At 39.0% G+C, this 24,291-nt stretch overlaps 1 protein-coding gene across 50 annotated transcripts in view; it reads right to left on the reverse strand.

Moving 5' to 3' along the window:
• Positions 1–24,291, reverse strand: part of rims2a (regulating synaptic membrane exocytosis 2a) — a 1,270,129-nt gene that overhangs the window by 18,742 nt on the left and 1,227,096 nt on the right. For all 50 annotated transcript variants that reach the window (XM_039736790.1, XM_039736792.1, XM_039736793.1 and 47 more), the window contains one exon: positions 206–347. In XM_039736790.1, the coding sequence (XP_039592724.1) occupies positions 206–347 (142 nt within the window). The remainder of the gene's footprint in view (positions 1–205; positions 348–24,291) is intronic.

Here is a 24,291-nt window from a genome sequence, read left to right on the forward strand (position 1 = left end):
TGCCTAGATTCATATAGTAGTGCATTTTTCTGGAAGTTGTCTGGCAATTGGATAGTGTAGTGTAGTGTATTCTTTCTAAGAAAACTTCAAAAAAAACAATCAGAAATGAAAGTATTATTATAACATAAACAACATGCTAATTTAATTTTCCTATCTAAACATAGAAATTATTGTAAATACTTAAAAACTGTATTATTTCACTTACTTCCCCTCGGAGCTATAACTGTTCATGCTGCCATCAGTGGATTCTCTACTAGCTTGTCTCGTCATACGATTTCTCATCTCTACTGCCAGTCCTGTCTCTGTGCTCCTTTGAATAGTACTGCGCAGCTTTTTCCCACCCGCCTCTGGAAAAAAAACAAACAAAGCAAAAAGCCACTTGGGTTTAATCAAATGAATCAAATAAAAAAATTGCAATCAAAATTAGTACTTTGTGGATGCTGCTCTTCAAACTAAGAAATAAGAAATGAACAGCTTAATAATATGAAAAAAACAGATGTAGAAACAGACAACCACAGGAATGGTTTTGTCTTACTAATTGATTTGGTGGGTTTCACCAAATCATGAGTGGTTCTAGTATTTTGGATTTATTGTAATTATCACCCATGCTGTTGAATAAAGCTTTAACTACTTAAACAACCCAAATTTTAATTGGTATAACATTGCAAATAATGGAGCACAAGAGCAGGAGTTTTCAGAAGTAATCAATGAGTGTTTATTTAACACAGTATGTTAAAACACCAACATGGAGGGAAGTGTGCCTAGATTTAGAATTTTGTAATAATCAAGATAGAATTGAGGGTGTAGATGTGATTGAACCACTAGGGTCAAGTGACCATAATATAATACAATTCTCAGTATTTTGTAAGAGTGCAGATGCAGACTAAAACTGTTAAGATTAACTTTGGCAGGGTAAAGTTTGAGCAGATGAAACAAAGTCTAAGGAGAAAGTGTGGAGACAGTAAAGTAGTAGTGGAACCTTTTTTTGGAAACATTTTACGTATAATTCAAGAAATACCTAAATTTGGAATTAGTAGAAAATTAAAAAAAAAAAAGCTGCAAAGGAAAAAAGCAGCCATATAACATTTATAAGATTAATAACTATAGTTTGTGAATCACGGGGCATATGAGAACATGACAGCAACCATTAGGGAGGCTAAAAGGCAGTTAGAGAGGAATATAGCAGATAGGGTTTGTGAGAAGGTACACCAAGAATTAGCAAGACAGAGTAAAATTGGACAGGATTTTTTCACATAACCCAAAGAGTGAACAAGTTACTGGTTAGGTCAAGGGACGATCCCTTGGTTATAGTTCATACTGGAACAAATGATATTGGAAAGACAAGTGCATATTATCTGCAGAACAAATTTAGGCAACTTTGGGATAGGCTAAGACCAAATCATAATCAGTGATTTTCTCAAAAAAGCACCAGGAAAAAGACCACATGAGAATAATTTAATATTCAGCCATAATGAATGGATGAAGGCATGGTGTGAACAAGAAGGGTTTACTTTTCATAGGCAATGGAATGCTTTTTACCATAAACATTTCCTCTACCAATGAGATAGACTACACCTGCAAGAGAAAGGGATAAATATTTTAGGAATTAGAATCTTCAGGGAAGTGTGTACACATTTAAAAATAACCGAGAAAGACAAAAAAAAAAAAACAGCCAACCTGACCTAAAAAAAAAAAAAAACCTTATCCCATTTAAAATGTATACAGTAATTCCCCCTCGATCACAGGGGTTGCATTCCAGAACCCCCTGCGATAGATGAAAATCCGCGAAGTAGAAACCATATGTTTGTATGGTTATTTTTATATATTTTAAGCCCTTATAAACTCTCCCACACTGTTAACATTATTAGAGCCCTCTAGACATGAAATAACACCCTTTAGTCAAAAGTTTAAACTGTGCTCCATGACAAGACAGAGATGACAGTTCTTTCTCACAATTAAAAGAATGCAAATATATCTTCTCTTCAAAGGAGTGCGCATCAGGAGCAGAGAATTTCAGAGAGAGGGAGAGCTCTCGCTAAGAAAAGCAAACAATCAAAAAATCAATATGTGCTTTTGTGCTTTTAAGTATGCCGAAGCACCGCGATAAGCAAACAGCCTCTGTGCAAACAGCCCCTCTGTTCACACTCCCTCTGTCAGGCGCAGAGAATGTCAGACAGAGAGAGAGAGAGCGCGAGATTAAAGCAAACAATCAAAAAATCAATACGTGCTTTTGGGTTTTTAAGTATGCCGAAGCACCGCGATAAAGCGGCATTTTTTAGAGGAGCGTCCGTATCCTCTAGGCAAACAGCCTCTGTGCAAACAGCCCCTCTGCTCACACCCCCTCCGTCAGGCAGAGAGAGTGAGAGAGACATAGAAAAGCAAACAATCAAGCACCGCGCGGGAAGCATATCTTATATCATTGAGGAGTTTTAGTTAATATGTAATACATGCTCGTAATACATGCTCTGATTGGGTAGCTTCTAAGCCATCCGCAAATAGCGTCCCTTGTATGAAATCAACTGGGCAAATAAACTGAGGAAGCATGTACCATAAATTAAAAGACCCATTGTCCGCAGAAAGCCGCGAACCAGCGAAAAATCTGTGATATATATTTAGATGTGTTTACATTTAAAATCCGCGATGGAGTGAAGCCGCGAAAGTCGAAGCGCAATATAGGGATTACTGTATTCCTTAATGTGAAAAGCATTATAAATAAAATGCATGAGCTGAGGCAACAGTATTGACTTGGTACTATGATACTGTAGAAATTACAGAGTCATAGCTAAATTAAAGAAAGGAATATAATATTAGAAGCTACATATGCTTCAGGAGTGACAGACAAGAAAGGAAAGGAGATGGTGTGACGCTATATGTGAAAAATAATATTCAGGCACATGAATTCAAGATGGACGATGGAAACATATCAGAATCACTGTGGGTTAAGCTAGTAAAGAAAAAGAGATCTGGTTATTGGAGTTTGCTACAGGCCACCATATTCTGATATGATAGATAATAACATATTGTTTAATCAAATAAGATATATGTACAACAAAGAGGTTTTAGTGGTCATGGGTGATTGTAAGTTTCCAAACATTGATTGGGAAGCCCGCATCAGAAATACAAAAGAGGAAACTGAAATAGTGCAGATGGCATATGACTGTTTAGATGTCATCTTTTCAAACAATAAAGACAGAGTAACAAGAACAGAAGTTACTGAAACTTTAAGCAACAAGTGATCACAACATGGTAAAATTTGAGATAATCTTTGAAAACACACATACACCAAAATGAAGACTTACAACTTGAGGAAACCAGACTTTATGGGAATGACGAAGTATCTACAAAACATTAAATAGGAAAGCAAAAACTCAGCAACTATAAATGAATGTTGCTGTCACTTCTGATCCTGGTTTAAAATAAGTTTATTCTGATAAGAAATAAAACAAAAAGACTAAAAAATTGGCAAAAGTGGATAAATAAGAGCATTGTTTAAAAAGTAAAACTAAAACGATTACTGTGCAAGAAAATAAAAAGACATATTTCTGACATAGAGGTATATCGAAAACTACAGCAAGAGATCAAAAAAATTAAATTGGAACATTATAAGAGAAACCAAGATAAAAATCTTGCTAGAGAAGGCAAAACAAACAGCAAGCAATTTTTTCAGTATTACTCCAGTAAAAATAGGATAAAAGAGCATTTAAGAAACTTTAGGGACATGAATGCAGAAATCATTAAAACTAAGAAGGAAATAGTAAATGAACTGAACAAATATTTCATCCAAGTATTTATAAAGGAAGAAACAAGTGGAATGCCTCAAACAGAAGTAAAAAACTCTGAGTTCACAGATTTTAAAAGAGTCAAGTCCTCAATATGTTGAACACTAATAAAACCACTGAACCTGATGGGATCTTACCAATTGTACTGAAAGAAATGAAAGATGTAATTTGCAAACTCTCATTAGGCATACTTCAAGAGTCACTTCAGAAAGGAGTACATGAGGACTGGAAAGTTGCAATGTGACTTCAATCTTACAAAAAGGGAGACAAAATGATTCCTAGTAATTATAGACCAATTAGTCTTACTTCTGTGCCATGCAAAATTATGGAAACTATCTATCTATCCATTATCCAACCCGCTATATCCTAACTACAAGGTACGGGGGTCTGCCAGAGCCAATCTCAGCCAGCACAGGGCGCAAGGCAGGAAACAAATCCCGGGCAGGGCGCCAGCCCACTGCAGTTATGGAAACTATAATCTATTCTAATAAAAGGCAAAGCCCTCACTGACTGACTGACTCATCACTAATTCTCCAACTTCCCATGTAGGTAGAAGGCTGAAATTTGGCAGGCACATTCCTTACACCTTACTTACAAAAGTTAAGCAGGTTTCATTTCAAAATTCTATGCATAACGGTCATAACTGAATCCTACTTACGTACATATATACGGCCGTAGCCAGCAGCTCGGTCGCCGTGTGAGGCAGAGTTGTTACCAAGTTGACTGCCTGCCTATATTGCGTTCCCCATACCCACGCCTCCCACATAATTGACTGCCTGCCCATATAAGGTCGTCCGTCAGCAGCAATCCAATAGACACACTGCCGCTAGATATTCCCAGGCAAATCAAAAAGGATATTTTTGTCATGCCTAAGACAAATACCATATTCGCGAGATACAAGTTTAGACGCAGGGTATAAACGAGACTTTTGATCACTTTGTAACAGAGTTAAGATTGCTGGTGAAGGACTGTGCTTATACAAACGAAGATGAGATGGTCAGGGATAGACTAGTGTTTGGCACAAACTCAGCGAAAATGCGAGCAAAACTTTTAAGTGCTGGGTCTGAGCTAACATTAAATAAAGCCGTGGACATCGCAAGATAGCACGAGATAGCACAAGCACAGCTGAGAACCTTCGATGCATGTACTCCGAGCGTCTCACGTGAACTGCCTGTGAATGCAGTACGCAGACAACAAGCAAGAGCTCCAAAGAGCGCTGAACAAAAAACGCATTACACAATTGAGAAGGCAACAAAAGAATATGAAGCGAGTGATGCATACAAGCATATTCATAAGTGCAGCTACTGCGGAAACAAAGCACACGGTGGAAAAAGTCAATGTCCAGCTAAAGATAGACAGTGTAAAAAATGTGGTAAATTGAACCACTTCGCTAAAGTTTGCAGGACTGGGAAAGGTAAACCCGTGCATGCAGTGTGTGATCTCTCAGATAAAGAGAAAGATGAGCTGTTTATTGAGGCAACTAGCAAAATACCCGCGCTTCTCAGCGGAGAAGTAGTGTGTTAAAGAAGTAATGAAAAAGAAAAGGAAACATTTTGAAAATAACGTAACATGATTGTCAATGTAATTGTTTTGTCACTGTTATAAGTGTTGCTGTGATATATTTTATATATATATATATACACACACACACACACATATATAAACATATATATATATCCATACATATATACATATATACACACACACATATATACATATATACATACATCCACATATATATACATATCTACATATACAGAAATACATCCATCCATCCATCCATTTTCTAACCCGCTGAATCCGAATACAGGGTCACGGGGGTCTGCTGGAGCAATCCCAGCCAACACAGGGCACAAGGCAGGAACCAATCCTGGGCAGGGTGCCAACCCACCGCAGGACACACACACCCACACACCAAGCACACACTAGGGCCAATTTAGAATCGCCAATCCACCTAACCTGCATGTCTTTGGATTGTGGGAGGAAACCTACACAGACACGGGGAGAACATGCAAACTCCACGCAGGGAGGACCCGGGAAGCGAACCCGGGTCTCCTAACTGCGAGGCAGCAGCGCTACCACTGCACCACCGTGCCACCCACACAAATACATATACACACAAATACATATATATATACATACACACATATATATATAAACATATATATACTGTGACAGATTAAGGGTTTGCTCGCACCCTTGTACCCTCAGACTACATGTCAGACACCAGGTAAAAGTCCAATAATGATATTTATTACAATAATAATGTGCACAAAGCACGCTCCTCTCCACAATACTCAGATAAACAAAAACAATAACAATTCCTCCAACTCCCAGACGCTTAGCCACCCTGCCTCCCAACTCAGCTCGTCTGTCTGGGATCTCCCAGAGTCCTTTATACTCCTTGACCCGGAAGTGTTTCTCCCTCAGTCCATGTGACTTTCTATCACTTCCGGGTCAGGTAAAAAGTTCTCTTTTTCTTCATCCCGGAAGCACGTCATTTCTTCTGTCCATGTGAGTGGGACGTACTTCCGGAGTGTAGGGAAAATGGTAAATGGCCTGTATTTGATATAGCGCCTAACTAGAGTTCAAGAACCCCCCTAGGCGCTTTACAACACAACAGTCATTCACCCATTCACACACACATTCATACGCTGGTGATGATAAGCTACTATGTAGCCACAGCTGCCCTGGGGCACACTGACAGAAGTGAGGCTGCCGAACACTGGCGCCACCAATCCTTCCGACCACCACCAGCAGGCAAGGTAGGTTAAGTGTCTTGCCCAAGGACACAACAGCTGCATTCTCATGCCGGGAGCCAGGATCGAACCTGCGACCCTCCAATTGCTGGACCACCCACTCTACCGACTGAGCTACTGCTGCCCTGGGCCTCCCTGTAGTGACTCCTGGCGGCCCCCATGGTATCCAGTAGGGCTGTGCATTTAAAGACCACTGTCCATAATTCCCTGCTGACATTTGGGGCACCTCTACGCTGCAAGGAGGGCTCTATCTGGCGGCCTGGAGGTATTGGCCGGGGTACATGGCCGGCCATATCTTACAATACATACATATCTACATATATACATATATACACACACACACACATATAAACATATATATATACATACATATCTACATACACACACACACACACACACACACACATATATATATATATATACACATATATACAGTCTTTGGGGTGCGAGCAACTGTTGCTGGGTGTGGCAGAATCCATGAAGGAAGAAAAATGAAAAACATTATTTGTGCAAAATCTTAATTTATTTATCCATTCCTAAATAATTAAATGGGCAGGCTATTTCGTATCAGTGCAATTCGCTGCTTGTTAAAACGGATGACTCCTGCTCTTACATGCAAGTCTGCGTGGAAATTATGAACTATCGTTTCTGTTCAAGTTCTATTTAAATTTTAAATAAAAGGAATTTTTATTTAGTCGACAGAATATTATTCCGGAATAAATCAACTCAAACCTTAAATAACTTATAATATTTTGCTCTCCATAAAAATATATCCTGTCTAAATTATACAAGTTAGAAATAAAGTAAACGTTAAAAGAACAAACATTCAAATTTCTTTACTCTTATGTAATTTTATATAAAAAATAAACTTAAATTTTAAATATCCCAAAAGATTTTGCTCTCCATAAAAATATATCCTGTCAAAATTATACAAATACAAACATGGTGCATAACAAAACCTGGAAATATAAATAAAATTTGTTCTTTTCAGCAATAACAAATCAAATCATTCAGTTGTCTTTGCTCTTATGTCATTTTATCAGAGCTGGGCGTCTGGCATCTTTTTTTGGCAACAAGTTCGTTTATGTTTGGCCACGGCGTGTGGTTTGTCTATTTGAGCGTAGCAGTGTAATTCAGTTTTTGTTCAGCACTCTTTGGAACTGTTGGTTTTTGTCTGTGCACTGCGTCAGTTCACGTGAGCCGCTGACTATGGTTTTATATGTCACTCGCTCGCTTCTAATTGTTTCGCTGCCTTCTTAATTATATAATACATGTTTTCTTCAGCGCTTTTTGTAGCTCTTCCTGGTTTTCTACGTAATGCGTGATTATGTGAGAGAATTGATGATGTCACACGAAACTCCGCACCCCACGGCTTTCGGGGTGAATGGGGAAAAATAGCTTCTATTTATGACCATTATGCGTAGAATTTCAAAATGAAACCTGCCCAACTTTTGTAAGGAAGCTGTAAGGAATGAGCCTGCCAAATTCTTCTACCTACACGGGAAGTTGGAGAATTAGTGATGAGTCAGTGAGTCAGTGAGTCAGTCAGTCAGTCAGTGAGTCAGTCAGTCAGTCAGTCAGTCAGTGAGGGCTTTGCCTTTTATTAGTATAGATAAGAAAGGAACAACCCTCTGAAGCTGAACAAGCCTTTGTAGACATATTAATAGGAAAGCAAGGTGTAAAGCTTAAGTTTAAAGTTCAAGTTCATAGACAAGCTGCCGCCAAATATTCGCAGGCAAATCCACAACTTAATACCAGAAATGCCTGTTAAAAATTTTAGATTCACAAGTACCGATTTTGGTAGTGAACACCGATGAATGAAACCTGTTATCTTTACAACGGTTGACAAACACGGAATGTAACTTGAACATAACACATCCTTCAAATACGAACCTGAATCAAAGAAATAATGATAATCAAATCCTTGATGACAGCATCACTCATAACAGTCACAAAACAATTACATTGACAATCATGTTACATTATTTTTAAAATGTTTCCTTTTCTTTTTCATACCTTCTTTAACACACTACTTCTCCGCTGCGAAGTGCAGGTATTTTGCTAGTAAGAAATAAATTAGAAAACTACCTAAATGAAAATAATATTTATTTAGACTTTCAAAAAGCATTTCATACAGTCCCACACCAAAGATTAATTTTGAAACTATAAGTTGTAAGCATCAGAGGTAACCTAGAAAACTACACCCCTAGTTTGTTAACTGGCTGGAGACAAAGAGTTCAGATAATAGGAGAATGTTCCACATTGAACAAGGGTCATCATTGAAGTCCCTCAGGAACAGTCCTTGGACCATTACTTTTTCTGATTTATATTAATGACATTGATTCTGTTGTAGCTAGTAAACTTGTGAATTTTGCAGATGACACTAAAATTGCAGGGATGGCAGACACTGAGGAGGCAACAAAAAGAATTTGGAATTACCTAGGGGATCTTCAGACTGGGTGAATGGATTCAGGGGTATATGTAGATGCAACATTTTCATGAACCAAGCAATGCATAAGCAATTAAAAAGGCAAAAAAAGAAATATTGCGTTATATCATAACAACTGTTGAATTTAAGTCAAGGAATGTTATGCTCATACTATATAATGCACTAGTAACACCACATCTGGAGTATAGTGTGCAGTTCTGTTCATCATGATAGAAGAAAGACATAGCAGCTGTAGTGGGGCTACATAAAATGTCAGTTGTGTTTGTTTAAATAAGTGTTGTGTTTGTCTCACTCTTTTGTATATATACCTGAAAAACAGTTTCCCCACTCCTTTGCCAAGGGTGTCACCAATTACTGTACTTGACCCTTTCAGAGGTGTTTAATTCCTGTTTAGTTCCAGTGTTGTGTGCATCATAAGTTAAGACTGTTCATTTTCAAAAAGGAAGAAGAAGGAGAAAGAGGGAAGGAAGCCTAAAACGTCTGTTATTCAGCACATCAAGCACTGCTATTCTTTCACTGAAGGCATCCACTGATCGTCACTGCTTATCTGGTTGCACACAGTCTGGTTAGGTTAAGGAACATGCACTGGTACAGCATGTTGCTGCACCCACCGCACAATGAAACAGCTTGGGACACTGGTTGGCAACCACCCAGGCAGATACAAGGTCCAGTCCCACCCTTTGGAAATGACCCTCTATCTGCCACAGCCAGTTGTTATGGGAGTTCCCCTTGGCCTGGTCAAGTCACTTGGGTCCTCAACAGTGACGATTCTGCAAGCCAGATCACCCTCAGGGAATTGCGCTACATGGCCGTAGTGCCATAACTGACGCTCCCTCACAATGCAGGTAATGTGCCTCATTCGGGACACCATGATCATTTGCTCATTTGACACAAAGTCAAACCAGCATTACCCAAGGATTTTCCGAAGAGTCTCAGGTCACTTGGTAGCGTCCATGTCTCGCAACTGTATAGCAAGACAGGAAGCACCAGGAGTCTAAAGACTTGGACCTTCATCCTTTTGAATAGATATCAGGAGTGCTACACACCTCTTTCCAGCAACCTCATGGCCCCCCATGCTCTCCCAACCTGTCTGCTGTCTTCATAGGAAGAGTCACCAGAGACATGAATGTCACTGCTGAGGTATTTAAACATCTCGACAAGGCTGACACTCTCTCTGCAGACAGACACACTGCTGATGGCTGTGCCTAAGGGGTCGTTAAAGGCCTGGATCTTGGTTTTTATCCAGGACACTCACAAGCTCAGACACTCAAACTCCTCGTTCAGTCTCTCGAGAGCCCCAATCAGAGCCTCCATTGACTCTGCAAAGATCACAGCATTGTCAGCAAATTCAAGATCACTGAATCTTTCTTTTCCAACAGATGTCCCAGAGCTGCTGGACCCCACAACTTTGCCCAACACCCAGTCCATACAAGCAGAGCATGAGCAAGAATATACCCCTGACAAACCCCAGAATCAACTGGGAAAAACGCAGAGGTTCTGCATCCACCCTGTACAGCAGTCACAGTACCAGTGTACAGGCCAGCTATGATATCCAGCAACCTGCGAACTCTCAGGTTGTCCCACAGGGAAGCTCTATCAACTGAGTAGAAGACTTTACGAAAATTAACAAAGGCTGCAAAGAAACTCTGGCGATATTTGTGTTTGTGCTGCATGAGAACCCTCTGTGGCAGGATGCGTTCGATGGTAGAAGTTTTAGGCGTAAAACCAGACTGCTCCGGTCACTGGTAGGTGAGCAATTGATCACAAATGCTATTGAGGATGACCCTAGCAAGGACCTTACCCGGCACCGGCACACACAAGTAAGGTATTTAGGACTTTTTCATCATTCACTTCCTAGGACTGTCAGACTGCTAAACAGGAGTCATCAGTGAGACCATATTGATTCATACTTCGAAATAGCACTGTTTGAACTCAGGTTTTCTATCATTTTCATTATGTTGGACTTGGCCAGCTTTCATCCATTTCTCATCTCTACAGTTTCCGTGTTTTCATTGGACTTTATTGTATATATTGTCATGGGTCACACAGTTTCAGGGTTTTCAAGAAACATAAACTTTATTTGTAAACAGCACAATAAAGCATAAAGAATAAAGCAGAGGATGTCTGGGGGAAGATAGACAAGGCAGTGAACCAAACGACAGCTGCAGTACAGACTTTTAAATGTTCGAAGCGCCGCGTGAGATGCAGATAACGCAGCATGGCAGCAGCAGCAAGCCTGCAGCTGATCTAGCAAAGACAAGATAGAAACTGTATTTGTTTCCCACTGAATCACTGTTTATTAAGGGGTTTTGAAGGAGCAACCACGTCTCTTTGGGGTGCGTTCTGCCCCCCTCTTCACAATATGAATGTTTGTTTGTTGTTTTGTGAATTATACATGTTTTCATGTTAAGAGGACAATGGAGGTCGAGGCCATGACTTTTTTTCCTTTCTTTTCTCTTACACTGTATATGTTTGCACCTGCATCAGGTTTGGGAAATATGGGGATTTCTCTGTGTTATTCTTAATTCTTTTTGCAATATGTTCATTTTTTTAACATGCTGAACCTTTTATATGTGCCCAACATGATTGTTTTTACTGTTGACAGGCCAGCTTGAGTGGAGGGCTGGTAAGGAATGAAGGAGTAAGTATGGTTCGACGTGGCCGACTCTGAACTTTGCTCCAGCACATCCAGAGTGTGTAACTTGCCATCTCAGAATGTGAGCACGGTTGTTACACAGCACTTGAAGCTGTGCAGAGGAGAGTAAAGTGCATCCCAGGACTTAACACTAGAATACCTGATGCCTACGAAAAAACTCGTAATCCCGACCCACCTTAAACTTCTTCACACCTCTCCATTAGAGTCTTTTGTTTTGTAAATATGTCGATCAGCACAATCAGCAAGCTGCATGCTGTCTCATTCCCCGCCTTGACAAAGCACAACTTGGGCAAAAAGTTCTCCTGGCTCAACCCAAGGCTCCTTATCTGCATGTGAGGTTCCTGGAGTTGTATAGGGTAAATAATACAGTATGTCGCAATTCAGAATACATGCATTTCATGTGTGTTCCATGTCTACAAAGATCTGGGAAGTGTAGGATGAAAGAAAATGCGAGGCAAGAAATGCTGAATACACACAGTACCTAAAGCAGAAACATTTACCAAGTAATACTAATAATACCATGAAGTGCATAATGTTTGAAGACTTTAGTCCAAATATCAAATAAACACATGCGCTTTTATTTAATAATATAGCCAAAGAAAAAAAAACATTTCATTTATATGTTGCTGTCAATGTGTTACAAACTCAAGCTCAAATGTAAATCGTATTTTTGAATGTTGCAGAGGTAAGAACCACTGCCTTATATATTATTACTAGTAGAATACCCGCGCTTCGCAGCGGAGAAGTAGTGTGTTAAAGAAGAAAAGATAAACAAAAGGAAACATTTTGAAAATAACGTAACATGATTGTCAATGAGTGTCGCTGTGATATATATATATATATATATATATATATATATATATATAGCTAAATACCCGTGCTTCGCAGCAATGTCGTGTGTTAAAGAAGTTATGAAAAAGAAAAGGAAACATTTTAAAAATAATTTAAACTTGATTGTCAAAGTAATTTTGTGTATTTGGCAGCAGCGTCACAAAGTTGTTTTCGTCTAGCTGCATCAGAAAATGTACCACGACGTCTGACACACCTCCTTTTTACTGTTTTCCCACAGCTTGGATTGCTGCTGTCATAATGGGTTTGAGTCTACATATATATATATATATATATATACATACATACATAAATACATATATATACACATACAGTGGTGTGAAAAACTATTTGCCCCCTTCCTGATTTCTTATTCTTTTGCATGTTTGTCACACAAAATGTTTCTGATCATCAAACACATTTAACCATTAGTCAAATATAACACAAGTAAACACAAAATGCAGTTTTTAAATGATGGTTTTTATTATTTAGGGAGAAAAAAAATCCAAACTTACATGGCCCTGTGTGAAAAAGTAATTGCCCCCTGAACCTAATAACTGGTTGGGCCACCCTTAGCAGCAATAACTGCAATCAGCTTTATTTGAGGGTTTTCTAGCATGAACCGCATTTTTAAGGTCATGCCATAGCATCTCAATTAGATTCAGGTCAGGACTTTGACTAGGCCACTCCAAAGTCTTCATTTTGTTTTTCTTCAGCCATTCAGAGGTGGATTTGCTGGTGTGTTTTGGGTCATTGTCCTGTTGCAGCACCCAGGATCGCTTCAGCTTGAGTTGACGAACAGATGGCCGGACATTCTCCTTCAGGATTTTTTGGTAGACAGTAGAATTCAAGGTTCCATCTATCACAGCAAGCCTTCCAGGTCCTAAGGCAGCAAAACAACCCCAGACCATCACACTACCACCACCATATTTTACTGTTGGTATGATGTTCTTTTTCTGAAATGCTGTGTTTCTTTTACGCCAGATGTAACGGGACATTTGCCTTCCAAAAAGTTCAACTTTTGTCTCATCAGTCCACAAGGTATTTTCCCCAAAGTCTTGGCAATCATTGAGATGTTTCTTAGCAAAATTGAGACGAGCCCTAATGTTCTTTTTGCTTAACAGTGGTTTGCGTCTTGGAAATCTGCCATGCAGGCCGTTTTTGCCCAGTCTCTTTCTTATGGTGGAGTTGTGAACACTGACCTTAATTGAGGAAACTGAGGCCTGCAGCTCTTTAGACGTTGTCCTGGGGTCTTTTGTGACCTCTCGGATGAGTCGTCTCTGCGCTCTTGGGGTAATTTTGGTCGGCCGGCCACTCCTGGAAAGGTTCACCACTGTTCCATGTTTTTGCCATTTGTGGATAATGGCTCTCACTGTGGTTCGCTGGAGTCCCAAAGCTTTAGAAATGGCTTTATAACCTTTACCTGACTGATAGATCTCAATTACTTCTGTTCTCATTTGTTCCTGAATTTCTTTGGATCTTGGCTTGATGTCTAGCTTTTGAGGTACTTTTGGTCTACTTCTCTGTGTCAGGCAGCTCCTATTTAAGTGATTTCTTGATTGACACAGGTGTGGCAGTAATCAGGCCTGGGAGTGGCTACGGAAATTGAACTCAGGTGTGATACACCACAGTTAGGTTATTTTTTAACAAGGGGGCAATTACATTTTCACACAAGCCATGTAGGTTTGGATTTTTTTCCTCCCTAAATAATAAAAAAACATCATTTAAAAACTGCATTTTTTGTTTACTTGTGTTATATTTGACTAATGGTTAAATGTGTTTGATGATCAGAAACATTTTGTGTGACAAACATGCAAAAGAATAAGAAATCAGGAAGGGGCAAATAGTTTTTCATACCACTGTACATATCTTCATATCTATATACATATATACATATCTATATACATATCTACATATACACATATATATATACATACCTATCTACATCATATATACACACACATACATACATACACACACACAAATTATATATATGCGTGTGTGTGTATGTATGTATGTATGTATGTATGTATGTATGTATGTGTGTGTGTGTGTATATATATATATATATATATATAAATATATATATATATAATGTAGATAGGTGTGTGTGTGTGTGTATATATGTTGTGAATGCTGGCCCGGACACAGACAGACGGACATCATAATTTCACCACACACCATTTATTTACACTAATATTTACAAGTCTCTACTGTGCAATCACCCCCAGTGCCTCCAGCACCGATCCCCCAAAGTCCAGGCCACACAGTCCTTTTCTGGCCGCCTCCTGTCCTCTCGCCAGCTTCGTCTTCCTTCCTCCTGACTCTCGCACCGACTGCTGGGAGGCGGCCCCTTTTATTGGAACCAGGATGGGCCCCAGCTGCTCCCCGGCACTCCTCCGCAGACACGCCCTTGTGTGGCGGAAGTGTCGGTTGCGCACCCAGAAGCTGTCTGGGTGTCCCCTGTCATCTGGTGTGGCGGAAGTGCTGGGCTCCAGGGCTGTTCAGACAGCGGGGCGCCGCCTGGCGGTGGCCATGGGCCCCTACAGGGCTGGGCTTCCATGCCCCCTACCTGAGGCCACCAGCGTAACCAGGACGGACGCCCCCTCGTGGTCTGGAGGAGGTACAAGCCCTCCACTGGTCCTCCTGGGTGTCCATACAAACATACACACAGGTATATATATGTGTATATATATGTACAGTATGTGTCTATATGTGTGTGTATAGCTTTGGTTACTGAGTGCAAGGGAAAAATAATAAAATATAGTCTATAAGTTATTAAACAGTAAAACATTAACGTTTTAAGAAGTACAGGTACATTGAGCACTACTGGAGTGGTTGCGGGTAAACTACATTTTAAAGACTGTGTAACACAACAGGTAAGTAGTACTAACAGCAGCTAAAATGTATATGGATCATCTCTCGGTAGTAGATCCCTTTTGAAAGGCGCTACACGACGGCTGTGGTATAGAAATGACATTTTCGATGTGAACGTTCAAATTTCTGCCTCTGGTAATGTGCCTTACCGACATTACCAGCAATTAAAGAAAATTAGTTTTGTGTCCTCTGCAGTGTTAAGAGAGAAAGGCTTTGGTTTGGGATAAAAGGAAAAAAGGTGTAAAGAAAGGAAAGTTGCCTTTTTCTTTTATATAGTATAGAGAGATGTGTTCACTGACGATATGATCGCCTTTTTGGGGACGGTCATGGTTGGTCTTGTGTAGTCTGGTGAGAAGTCCCTGCCATTAATCGGCTGTGATGGCACTGTCAGTCCTCCACTCGTGTGCGTGTCTTCATAATCCGAGCTGAGGACCTCATAATCGTATACGTGCAAAAGAAAGTGTGAATCGCCTTAATATTAGGTGTAGAAAAGGGGTCCCGTGTTTGCACTTGTCTGGGTTATAGCTCAGGGGGAGGATGAAAAAAATGAAAAGTGCTCACTTTGACTTAAGGCAGAAGCGCAGTCAGCGTCTCAAAGGCGGCACAGCTATGCAGCGTGCGGCTGCTCGACTTTTGCTGGGCAGGAGACCCCAGTTTTTGCAGACACATTCACGATATCAAAAGTCTCAGCGCTCTTTGGAGGTCATTCATATATATAAAATACCCGCACCTCGCAGCGGAGAAGTAGTGTGTTAAAGAAGTAATAAAAAAAAAAGGAAACATTTTAATAATAACGTAACATGATAAGTCATGAGTGTTGCTGTCATATATATGACTGCCTAAATAAGTCACCCTCGCTCTTACTTTTTTACCGTTCATTTAATCATGGCTAGTGGCAGAAAAATTATAAAATGGAAGGAGGATTACACTGAGTATGGCTTTACCAAAACAATTATTGATGGCGAATCGATTATTCATAAAGCTTGAATTGGTGATCTGTTTTTCTGTGTTAACCTCATATTTTTTTCATACTTTTTCTCAAACTAAGGTGGTGCGAGGGTAAAATGAATCGGGATGCTGATCAATGTAATCGGTGTACCAGGAAATCATGCATTGACAAAAGTTCCCCTTTGTTTGTAATGCAAAGTGTGATTAAATGCATTATTTTTTAACGCGTTATGGAGCACATGCATCGAAGCTTCTCAGCTGTGCTTGTGCTAAGAAAAGGAAAGATTTTAAAAATAATGTAACACGATTGTCAATGTAACCTTTTGTAAGTAGTGCCTGGAGGATTCAGTGTGGAGAAACTCTAGAGACAGCGTGTGTATTAACTTGTGGATTTTTCTGTGAGTATTTGGTGGCAGTGTGACGTTGCTTGAAGAGACGCGTTAGCATGAGCTCAGCTCAGAGCGAAATGAGGTAAATGAGAGGGGAGATGATGACGTAACTCCCCCACCCGCCTTAACTGTCAATCCCCACAAACACAGTCTCGGAATTTGCATAAGTACACCACTTCACCTGCAATTTTAACTTAGTTACAAAGTGATCAAAACTCTCGTTTATATCCTGTGTCCTCTCATTAAACTTGTATCCCGCATTACCCGTGGGCATGAGAAACGCCAGTGGCAGCCTGTCTATGAACTTAATTTAAAGTTTAGGTTTACACCTTGCTTTCTTTCGAGTAGCAGCACTCATGAATATGGTAGTATATGTCACTCGCTCGCTTCTTATTGTTTCGCTGCCTTCTCAATTATATAATGCATGTTTTCTTCAGTGCTTTTTGGAAGTCTTCCTGGTTTTCTACGCACTGCGTTGACAGTCAGTTCACGTGATTACATGGGAGGCGTGATGATGTCACACGAAACTCCACCCCCCACGGCTTTCGAGCGCAACTCCATTACAATAAATGGAGAAAAATAACTTCCAGTTATAAACATTACGCATAGAATTTCTAAATGAAATCTGCCCAACTTTTGTAAGTAAGCTGTAAGGAATTAGACTGCCAAATTTCAGCCTTCTACCCACACGGGAACTTCGAGAATTAGTGATGAGTCAGTGAGTGAGTGAGTCAGTCAGTGAGTCAGTCAGTCAGTGAGGGCTTTGCATTTTATTAGTATAGATTACTACTATAATATAATAAAAAAACATACATTTGATTTGAGTCTGTAACACCTGGTGTAAATTATGGCTACTTGTAAAAGTTAGTGCTTGTTATTTTATTATTCAGTTTTATTCTCTCAGTGACATTCACTTGGTACAACAAACTTGTCTCTCCCTCTCTAAATTGATGGCATCTATCTCCAATCTATTTACAAGAGCAGCGATGAACACAGTGGCTGCTACCTACTCAGAACTATTTGTTTTATCAGCAATCAAAGATACGTTGTGACTGCTATCAGACTGGACAGGCAGGACCATAACAACAGATAGCTCCTTCATAGCGCTTTTGCTGGCTAATAGGCTGCAGCACCACAACACAACTGCGCTTGGCACCGTAAAGTAAAATGGGACTTCCACCTACAGCTATAGTCACTTTAGTACATGAGCAATTCACCACATTAGTGTTTAGATCTGGCAGTGTCATGATGATCAAGCCAAAACAATCTTATCACAAACAAGCATGTATTGTACTGTATTAAGATTTTTAGGTTAAAAGCAAACAAACCTACATGTTCATCATTGGTCAAATGACATTCACTGTTGTCACTCTTTTTTATCACTTTTAAGAAATGACAATGTCAAGGTGAAACACACCTTGCTTACTAATTTTGGTTTTGGAAAATACCCGAGCCTTAAGTAATTTGTTTGGCACTTACTAAAGGAGAAATTTTATATTTTTCAAATTGAGGTTATTTCTTCACAATCATGGGATATATTAACTTGCCAAATAAAATGTTTTCGAGTAAAGTGCTTGATAATAAATTTTGTGGTTTAGCAGCTTATAATGGTGCTCTATGGAACCCTAAGTCCATACATTATAAAAAAGTCTTAAAACTTACAAAAAATGTTCACTTTGAAGCTGCAAAGGTTTCGATTCAAGAAATCATGACTTCTGCGTTTATGAGGCCTCTTTGAGATAACAAAATGAAACTAGAAATAATCATTTTATTAAAGATTCTTGGTCCTGTTTTCGCTAGGTAAGGGTATGTTACTTGCTTGTTTGTATGCCTGCAGTGGCTTTGGAGTTATGTCAATGCACTGCCGAACCCCACCCTTCTCACACACACTTTACAGTCTTTCTGGTTAAAGATTTTACATAGGCCACAGACCAAGATGCATGGCATTTGGCAGCATAGTGAAAAGAGTACTTAAGAGTTTAATTGTACTTTGTACAAATAACTATACATCTGAAAAGAACTGATTACACTGTATTGTATTTTTAATAAAAGTTTTTACATTTTTTGAAGAGTCAAACCACTTTTGTCATGTCACGTCTTACATGTGCACAATCCAATTGAAGTGCCACAAACCAATGTAAATGTAAATTCAATTATCCTAATGACAATCAATCATACTCCATGCAGAAACTGGCATTGGCACTGTGAGGCAGAAATGTCAGCCCACGATGTCCATGTTAAAACATCTGCACTGAACTGACTAAACTTTAACCTGAATAAACTTAAGTAACTGGTGTTGCTACACTAGCCATATCGTGTTTTTGGTATGCAATGGACTGGTACCCTTTCTGGCGATTGATCCTGCCTTGTGTCTGATGCTTGCTGAGATAGGCTCCATCTGGACTGCAACCCTGCTCCTGGATAAGTAGGTTAGGAAGATGGATGGATGGAAGTATGGATGTATGCAGGGCTTGAAGTGGGGAAGCTTTCTCCTGTTCAAGCATTGAATGTGTGCCTATAATGTCTGATCAGTACTTGTCACTTCATTCCGGTATATACAACCATAATATACTCTGTCACTGAAACAAACATGTTTCATCAATCCAGGCAGAGTGGGCAGTTGTGAAAGAATATAGATGGTCATAAGTGTGATTTTTTCTGTTATTACTGGTCTACAAAGCAGAGAGATAAAGGATACCGTGGAGTAGACGAACAGTGAAGTTGGCAAAGAAGTGAGGCTCAATGCCGATCTCCTTTTAAAATGGCTGAGTCTTACAAAAATGGTTTACTTTTTGCTATTTTCTTTTTTAAAATGACATAAATATATTATTTTGCAATATGTGTGTAATTTTAAGGCATGTTTAGATACTCAATAATATTTTTGGCTTGAAAGTGGGATGTATTTGGTAAGTTTAGAGGTTTTCATATACGGATGGGTTCCATAGTGCCCTATGGTAAGCTGCACTTTTCCTTCAACATTATATTAGTGAATGCTGCTAGTGCTAATAACCTGTGTATACTTAACACATCCATGTCCACATCACAAAATATTGGGGTCAAGTAGCCCTGGACACCAAAGTCTATGTATCGAGAGTGCTGGTAAAATTTACATCATGGACACCTTAGTGTCAGTGACTGTGTGCCTCCAGAATTTTGTGACTGTATGGTCCTGTGCAGTGCAGACAGCCACAAATCACTTTTCTACAACTTTCACTCGAAAAAGCCCATGTATTCTTCTCTATGTGCAGACAGCTGTAGATGTGGTTGGACAAGGAGGATGTGCATCCTGGTCAGCATATAGTTCAAGTGTTCAGTGTGCAACACTGTGCAGTATCAGAATCATCAGGATTTTCACCTAAAGTTTTTTCTTTGCCTTTACATATCTCTCTCACAGATATTTCTGCTTCTGCCTGTAAAAGTTAAACTTTTCTCAGTGTGGGAGATTTCTTGAAACGTGGCTTAGTTCAGATGCCGCGGCAGTTTTAATCGAATCTGCGCCTCCGGATTACAGTTTTACTCGGGCAGACCGCCAGGGAAAAAGGGGGTGCGGATTGGCTAACATTTACTCGAGCCGATTAAAATTTAAAGATGTCAGTTTTGGTAAGTTCAAGTCCTTTGAGTATCTCGTCGTTGTTATCCATGGAGATTCTCAAGTTCTAGTACTATCCGTGTATAGACCTCCTAAATATAACGCGTCGTTTTTTGAGGAATTCTCTGATTTAATGTCAATTTTAATTACTAACTATGACACACTCCTAATAGTTGGCGACTTTAATTTTCATATAGATAATCAGTGTGATCTAAAAGTAAATTTATGAACCTCCTGGATTCTTTTGATTTGAGACAACTCATAAATCAGCCTACACATAAAGCAGGTCATACGTTAGACTTAGTGATTACTAAAGGACTGAAAGTTGATATAAAACAGATCATTGATATTGGTGTATCAGACCATTTTCTTCTACTTTTAATATAGAAATAATGATAAAAAACACTCATGAGAAGCATATTGTTAAAAAACGCTTCTTTGATTCGGCAGCAGCTTTAAAACTTACAAACATTTTAAGCAATCAGTCCGTTTATAGTGCCAGCTATAATAGCGAGGACAATGTAAATAGTAAGGTGGAAAGATTTAATTCTAAAGTAAGAGCTGCTGTTGACATAGTTGCACCTGAAAAGACAGTGAAAAAATCTTCTAGCATTGGTATACCATGGAAGACCCAAAGAGTGTCTGATTTAAAGAGAACATGCCGTAGAGCTGAGCGTCAATGGAGGAAGAGTAAACTTACTATCCACCACGAAATATTAAAAGTCAAAATAACAGAATACAATAACACTGTCCGTCTTGAGAGACGCTGCTATTTCTCAAGATTATAAATAACAATGCTAGTAATCCCAGAGTCTTATTTTCAACAATTGATCGCCTACTAAACCCAGGTAGCTCAAAGGAATGCCTCCTAAGTGCTTCCAGTGAAACCTGTGAGGCTGCCGCTGTATTTTTCAATCAAAAATTAATGATATTAGAAATAACATAGTATATCTCCCCAACACTAAGGATCCTCCTAAACCCCAGCATCCTGTTATAAACAAATTAAACTCTTTCACTAGGATAGATTTACCTGATTTAAAAAAATAATCTCTCAATTAAAACCCTCCACCTGCGTCCTTGACCCGATACCAACAAGGTTTTTCAAAGAAGTATCAGGCGTGCTAATTGATAATGTTCTGGACATAGTAAATTGTCACTAGATACTGGGGTCTTCCCAGACTGTCTTAAGACTGCTGTAGTTAAACCCCTACTTAAGAAACATAATCTCGACCCCTCAGCTCTTGAAAATTTTAGACCCATCTCTAACCTGCCTTTCTTAAGTAAAGTTCTGGAGAAGGCAGTCATTATGCAGTTAAATGACCACCTAAATAAACATGCTATTCTTGATAAATTTCAGTCGGGTTTTAGAACAAATCACAGCACAGAAACTGCACTCGTTAAAGTAGTAAATGACTTGCGGGTAAATGCAGACAGAGGCCATTTATCTGTTCTCATCCTCTTAGATCTGAGTGCTGCATTTGACACCATTGATCACAACATTCTTAGAAATCGCCTTAGTCAATGGGTGGGCCTCTCTGGCACGGTCCTAAATTGGTTTGAATCCTACCTGACAGGGAGAAAATATTTTGTTAGTTGTGGGAATTACAACTCGGAGGGGACTGGGCGGTCTCATGGTCTGGAATCCCTACAGATTTTATTTTTTCTCCAGCCGTCTGGAGTTTTTTTGTTTTTTCTGTCCCCCCTGGCCATTGAACCTTACTCTTATTCGACGTTAATGTTGATTTATTTTGTTTTATAATTGTGTCTTTCATTTTTCTATTCTTTAATATGTAAAGCACTTTGAGCTACTGTTTGTATGAAAATGTGCTATATAAATAAATGTTGTTGTTGTTGTTGTTGCCATGAATTTGCACATTTTTCTATCTGTGTGTTCTTAGTTGGACTGTATAGGTGCAGGTAGCGACGAATCACTTTGAATGAACCCATGTTTTTTTGTCTAGCACATGCGTAGTCAGCCTGTGCACAATGTTGACAAAATTCTAGATGCACACAGTTGCAGGTCTGTTTGCCAACACTGCTGATAAACTTTATTTCACATGCAGCTTATCAGACCCACAAGGTGATGCAGACATGCTAAGTATTTACAGACCACTGTATTTTAAGAGCTCCTGACCTGTCAGCTGAGTTTGGCCATAAGAATATGTCTACTGAGCACATTAGCTTCATAGAAGAACAGGCTCATTCTACTGTGACCATAGTCTGCATTGATCTACCAGCACGTATTACAAGCCAGCCCTGAAAAAATAAATGGAAGATGTGTAATTTGCTTTCCAAAAATTTCTGTCAACATCCTTCAAACACTAGCCACTGCACCACCTGATCACACTTCATTGATTGAATAGTGTGTCTGTTTCTCCCCTGCCAAACTACGATGACAAATGCTGAACACACATGCAATATGTCATGCACACGCATGGATTAATTTTAAGATGCTCTCCTGATATTCTGTATGCTGATAAGCCAGCTTATGTCACTTTTCTGAATAATAAAGGATGGAAAAAACATAGATATATTATTTTGTACATTCAACATTCAGGAGAATTGTTATAGCTTGTGTGGAAGAGAGGGGTTATCAGCAAGCACAGTGGTTTTCATTTTTTTGGTTGTTCTGCTTTCAGTCATGTCCCTCTTTATTGCAACTTATTTTCTGGCATTGAATTTAGCCTCATTTCCTTATTTATAAAGCCCTATTTCTCTTTTTCTAGAATGATTTAATATCTCTGTTTTTGTGATGTATATTGTTGTGTATGAGATGCACACACTCCCACAAAAATGATTTTTAAGAATAGCACTATATTACTAGCCAGCTCTTTGGGTCACTGCAGGCATTTTTAAACATATTCCAATGTAATGTGTCAAAAGTACTGTAATGTTTCCTGAATTTCACTTGTTCAGAATATTAATAAAAGGTTTGCAGAGTTTTTCTCTCCATTTTTATTTGGGGATGAGAAAAAACCTGTTAAGATCTGAGTGGAATTGAAAATACGAGTGATAAACCTATGAGATTGTGCTGTAGCAACAATTCTGGTTTTTTTCTTTGTTTCTAGCGGTGACTATTTGGTTCTATCTGTTGTTTGTCTCTGGGTAAAATTTTCCTCAGAATAACATTATTTAAGTCCCCTAATATAAACCAGGTAGAGTTGGTATTTGCTTTGCCTGGTTCAGTTATCATTGCTAGTAATTTAATAGTAAAGTCTGTATTTGCATGTGGTAGAATCTAAAAAGCCACCACTACGTCAAGCCAACTTAACATTTAGAGATAGCTTAAAATGAATATGGGTATTTTGAAATGCAGTACACTTTTTAAAATTTCTGAAACTCAACTCTAGATGTCTCAAATAATATTCTTTTACATTTTAAGATATTGACAATACATTCTGAGATATCTCAAGTGCATTTCAAGATATATCTCAAATTGATGTTGCATGTATTTTAAGATATCTCAAAATTACCTCCTGTAAAATGTTCTATTCTTTCAAAGGGACTTGAATAGTAAAATACATTGCTGTACATTTTCAAATACCTGAAATAGATTTCACTTCCTGCTCATATAATGATATCTCAAATTCATTTCAAGATTTCCTAAATTAGACAGGAAGTCTCTTTGAAAACACAAGGCAGTTTTACAGGAAGTCATTTTAAGATATCTTGAATTTCATTTTAGATATCTAGAAATTTATTTAAGATGTCAAACTGATCAGAGTATCATTTCAGTATCTCTTTAAATCAATTTCTGGTATCTTAGATTGTATTTAAAATATTTTGGAATAGGTGTATTTTCAGATATCTGAAATTCATTTTAAGATATTTAAAATGTATTTCCAGACATATATTTTGTATTCATTTCCAGACATGTATTTTGAGATATATTCATCCATTCTCCAACCCGCCATATCCTAACTACTGGGTCATGGGAGCCAATCCCAACCAACACAGGGCACAAGGCAGGAAACAAACCTTGGGCAGGGTGCCAGCCCACCACAGGGCGCACACACA

This window comes from Polypterus senegalus, chromosome 15 (genome assembly GCF_016835505.1).
Source record: "Polypterus senegalus isolate Bchr_013 chromosome 15, ASM1683550v1, whole genome shotgun sequence".
NCBI classification, from domain to species: domain Eukaryota; kingdom Metazoa; phylum Chordata; class Cladistia; order Polypteriformes; family Polypteridae; genus Polypterus; species Polypterus senegalus.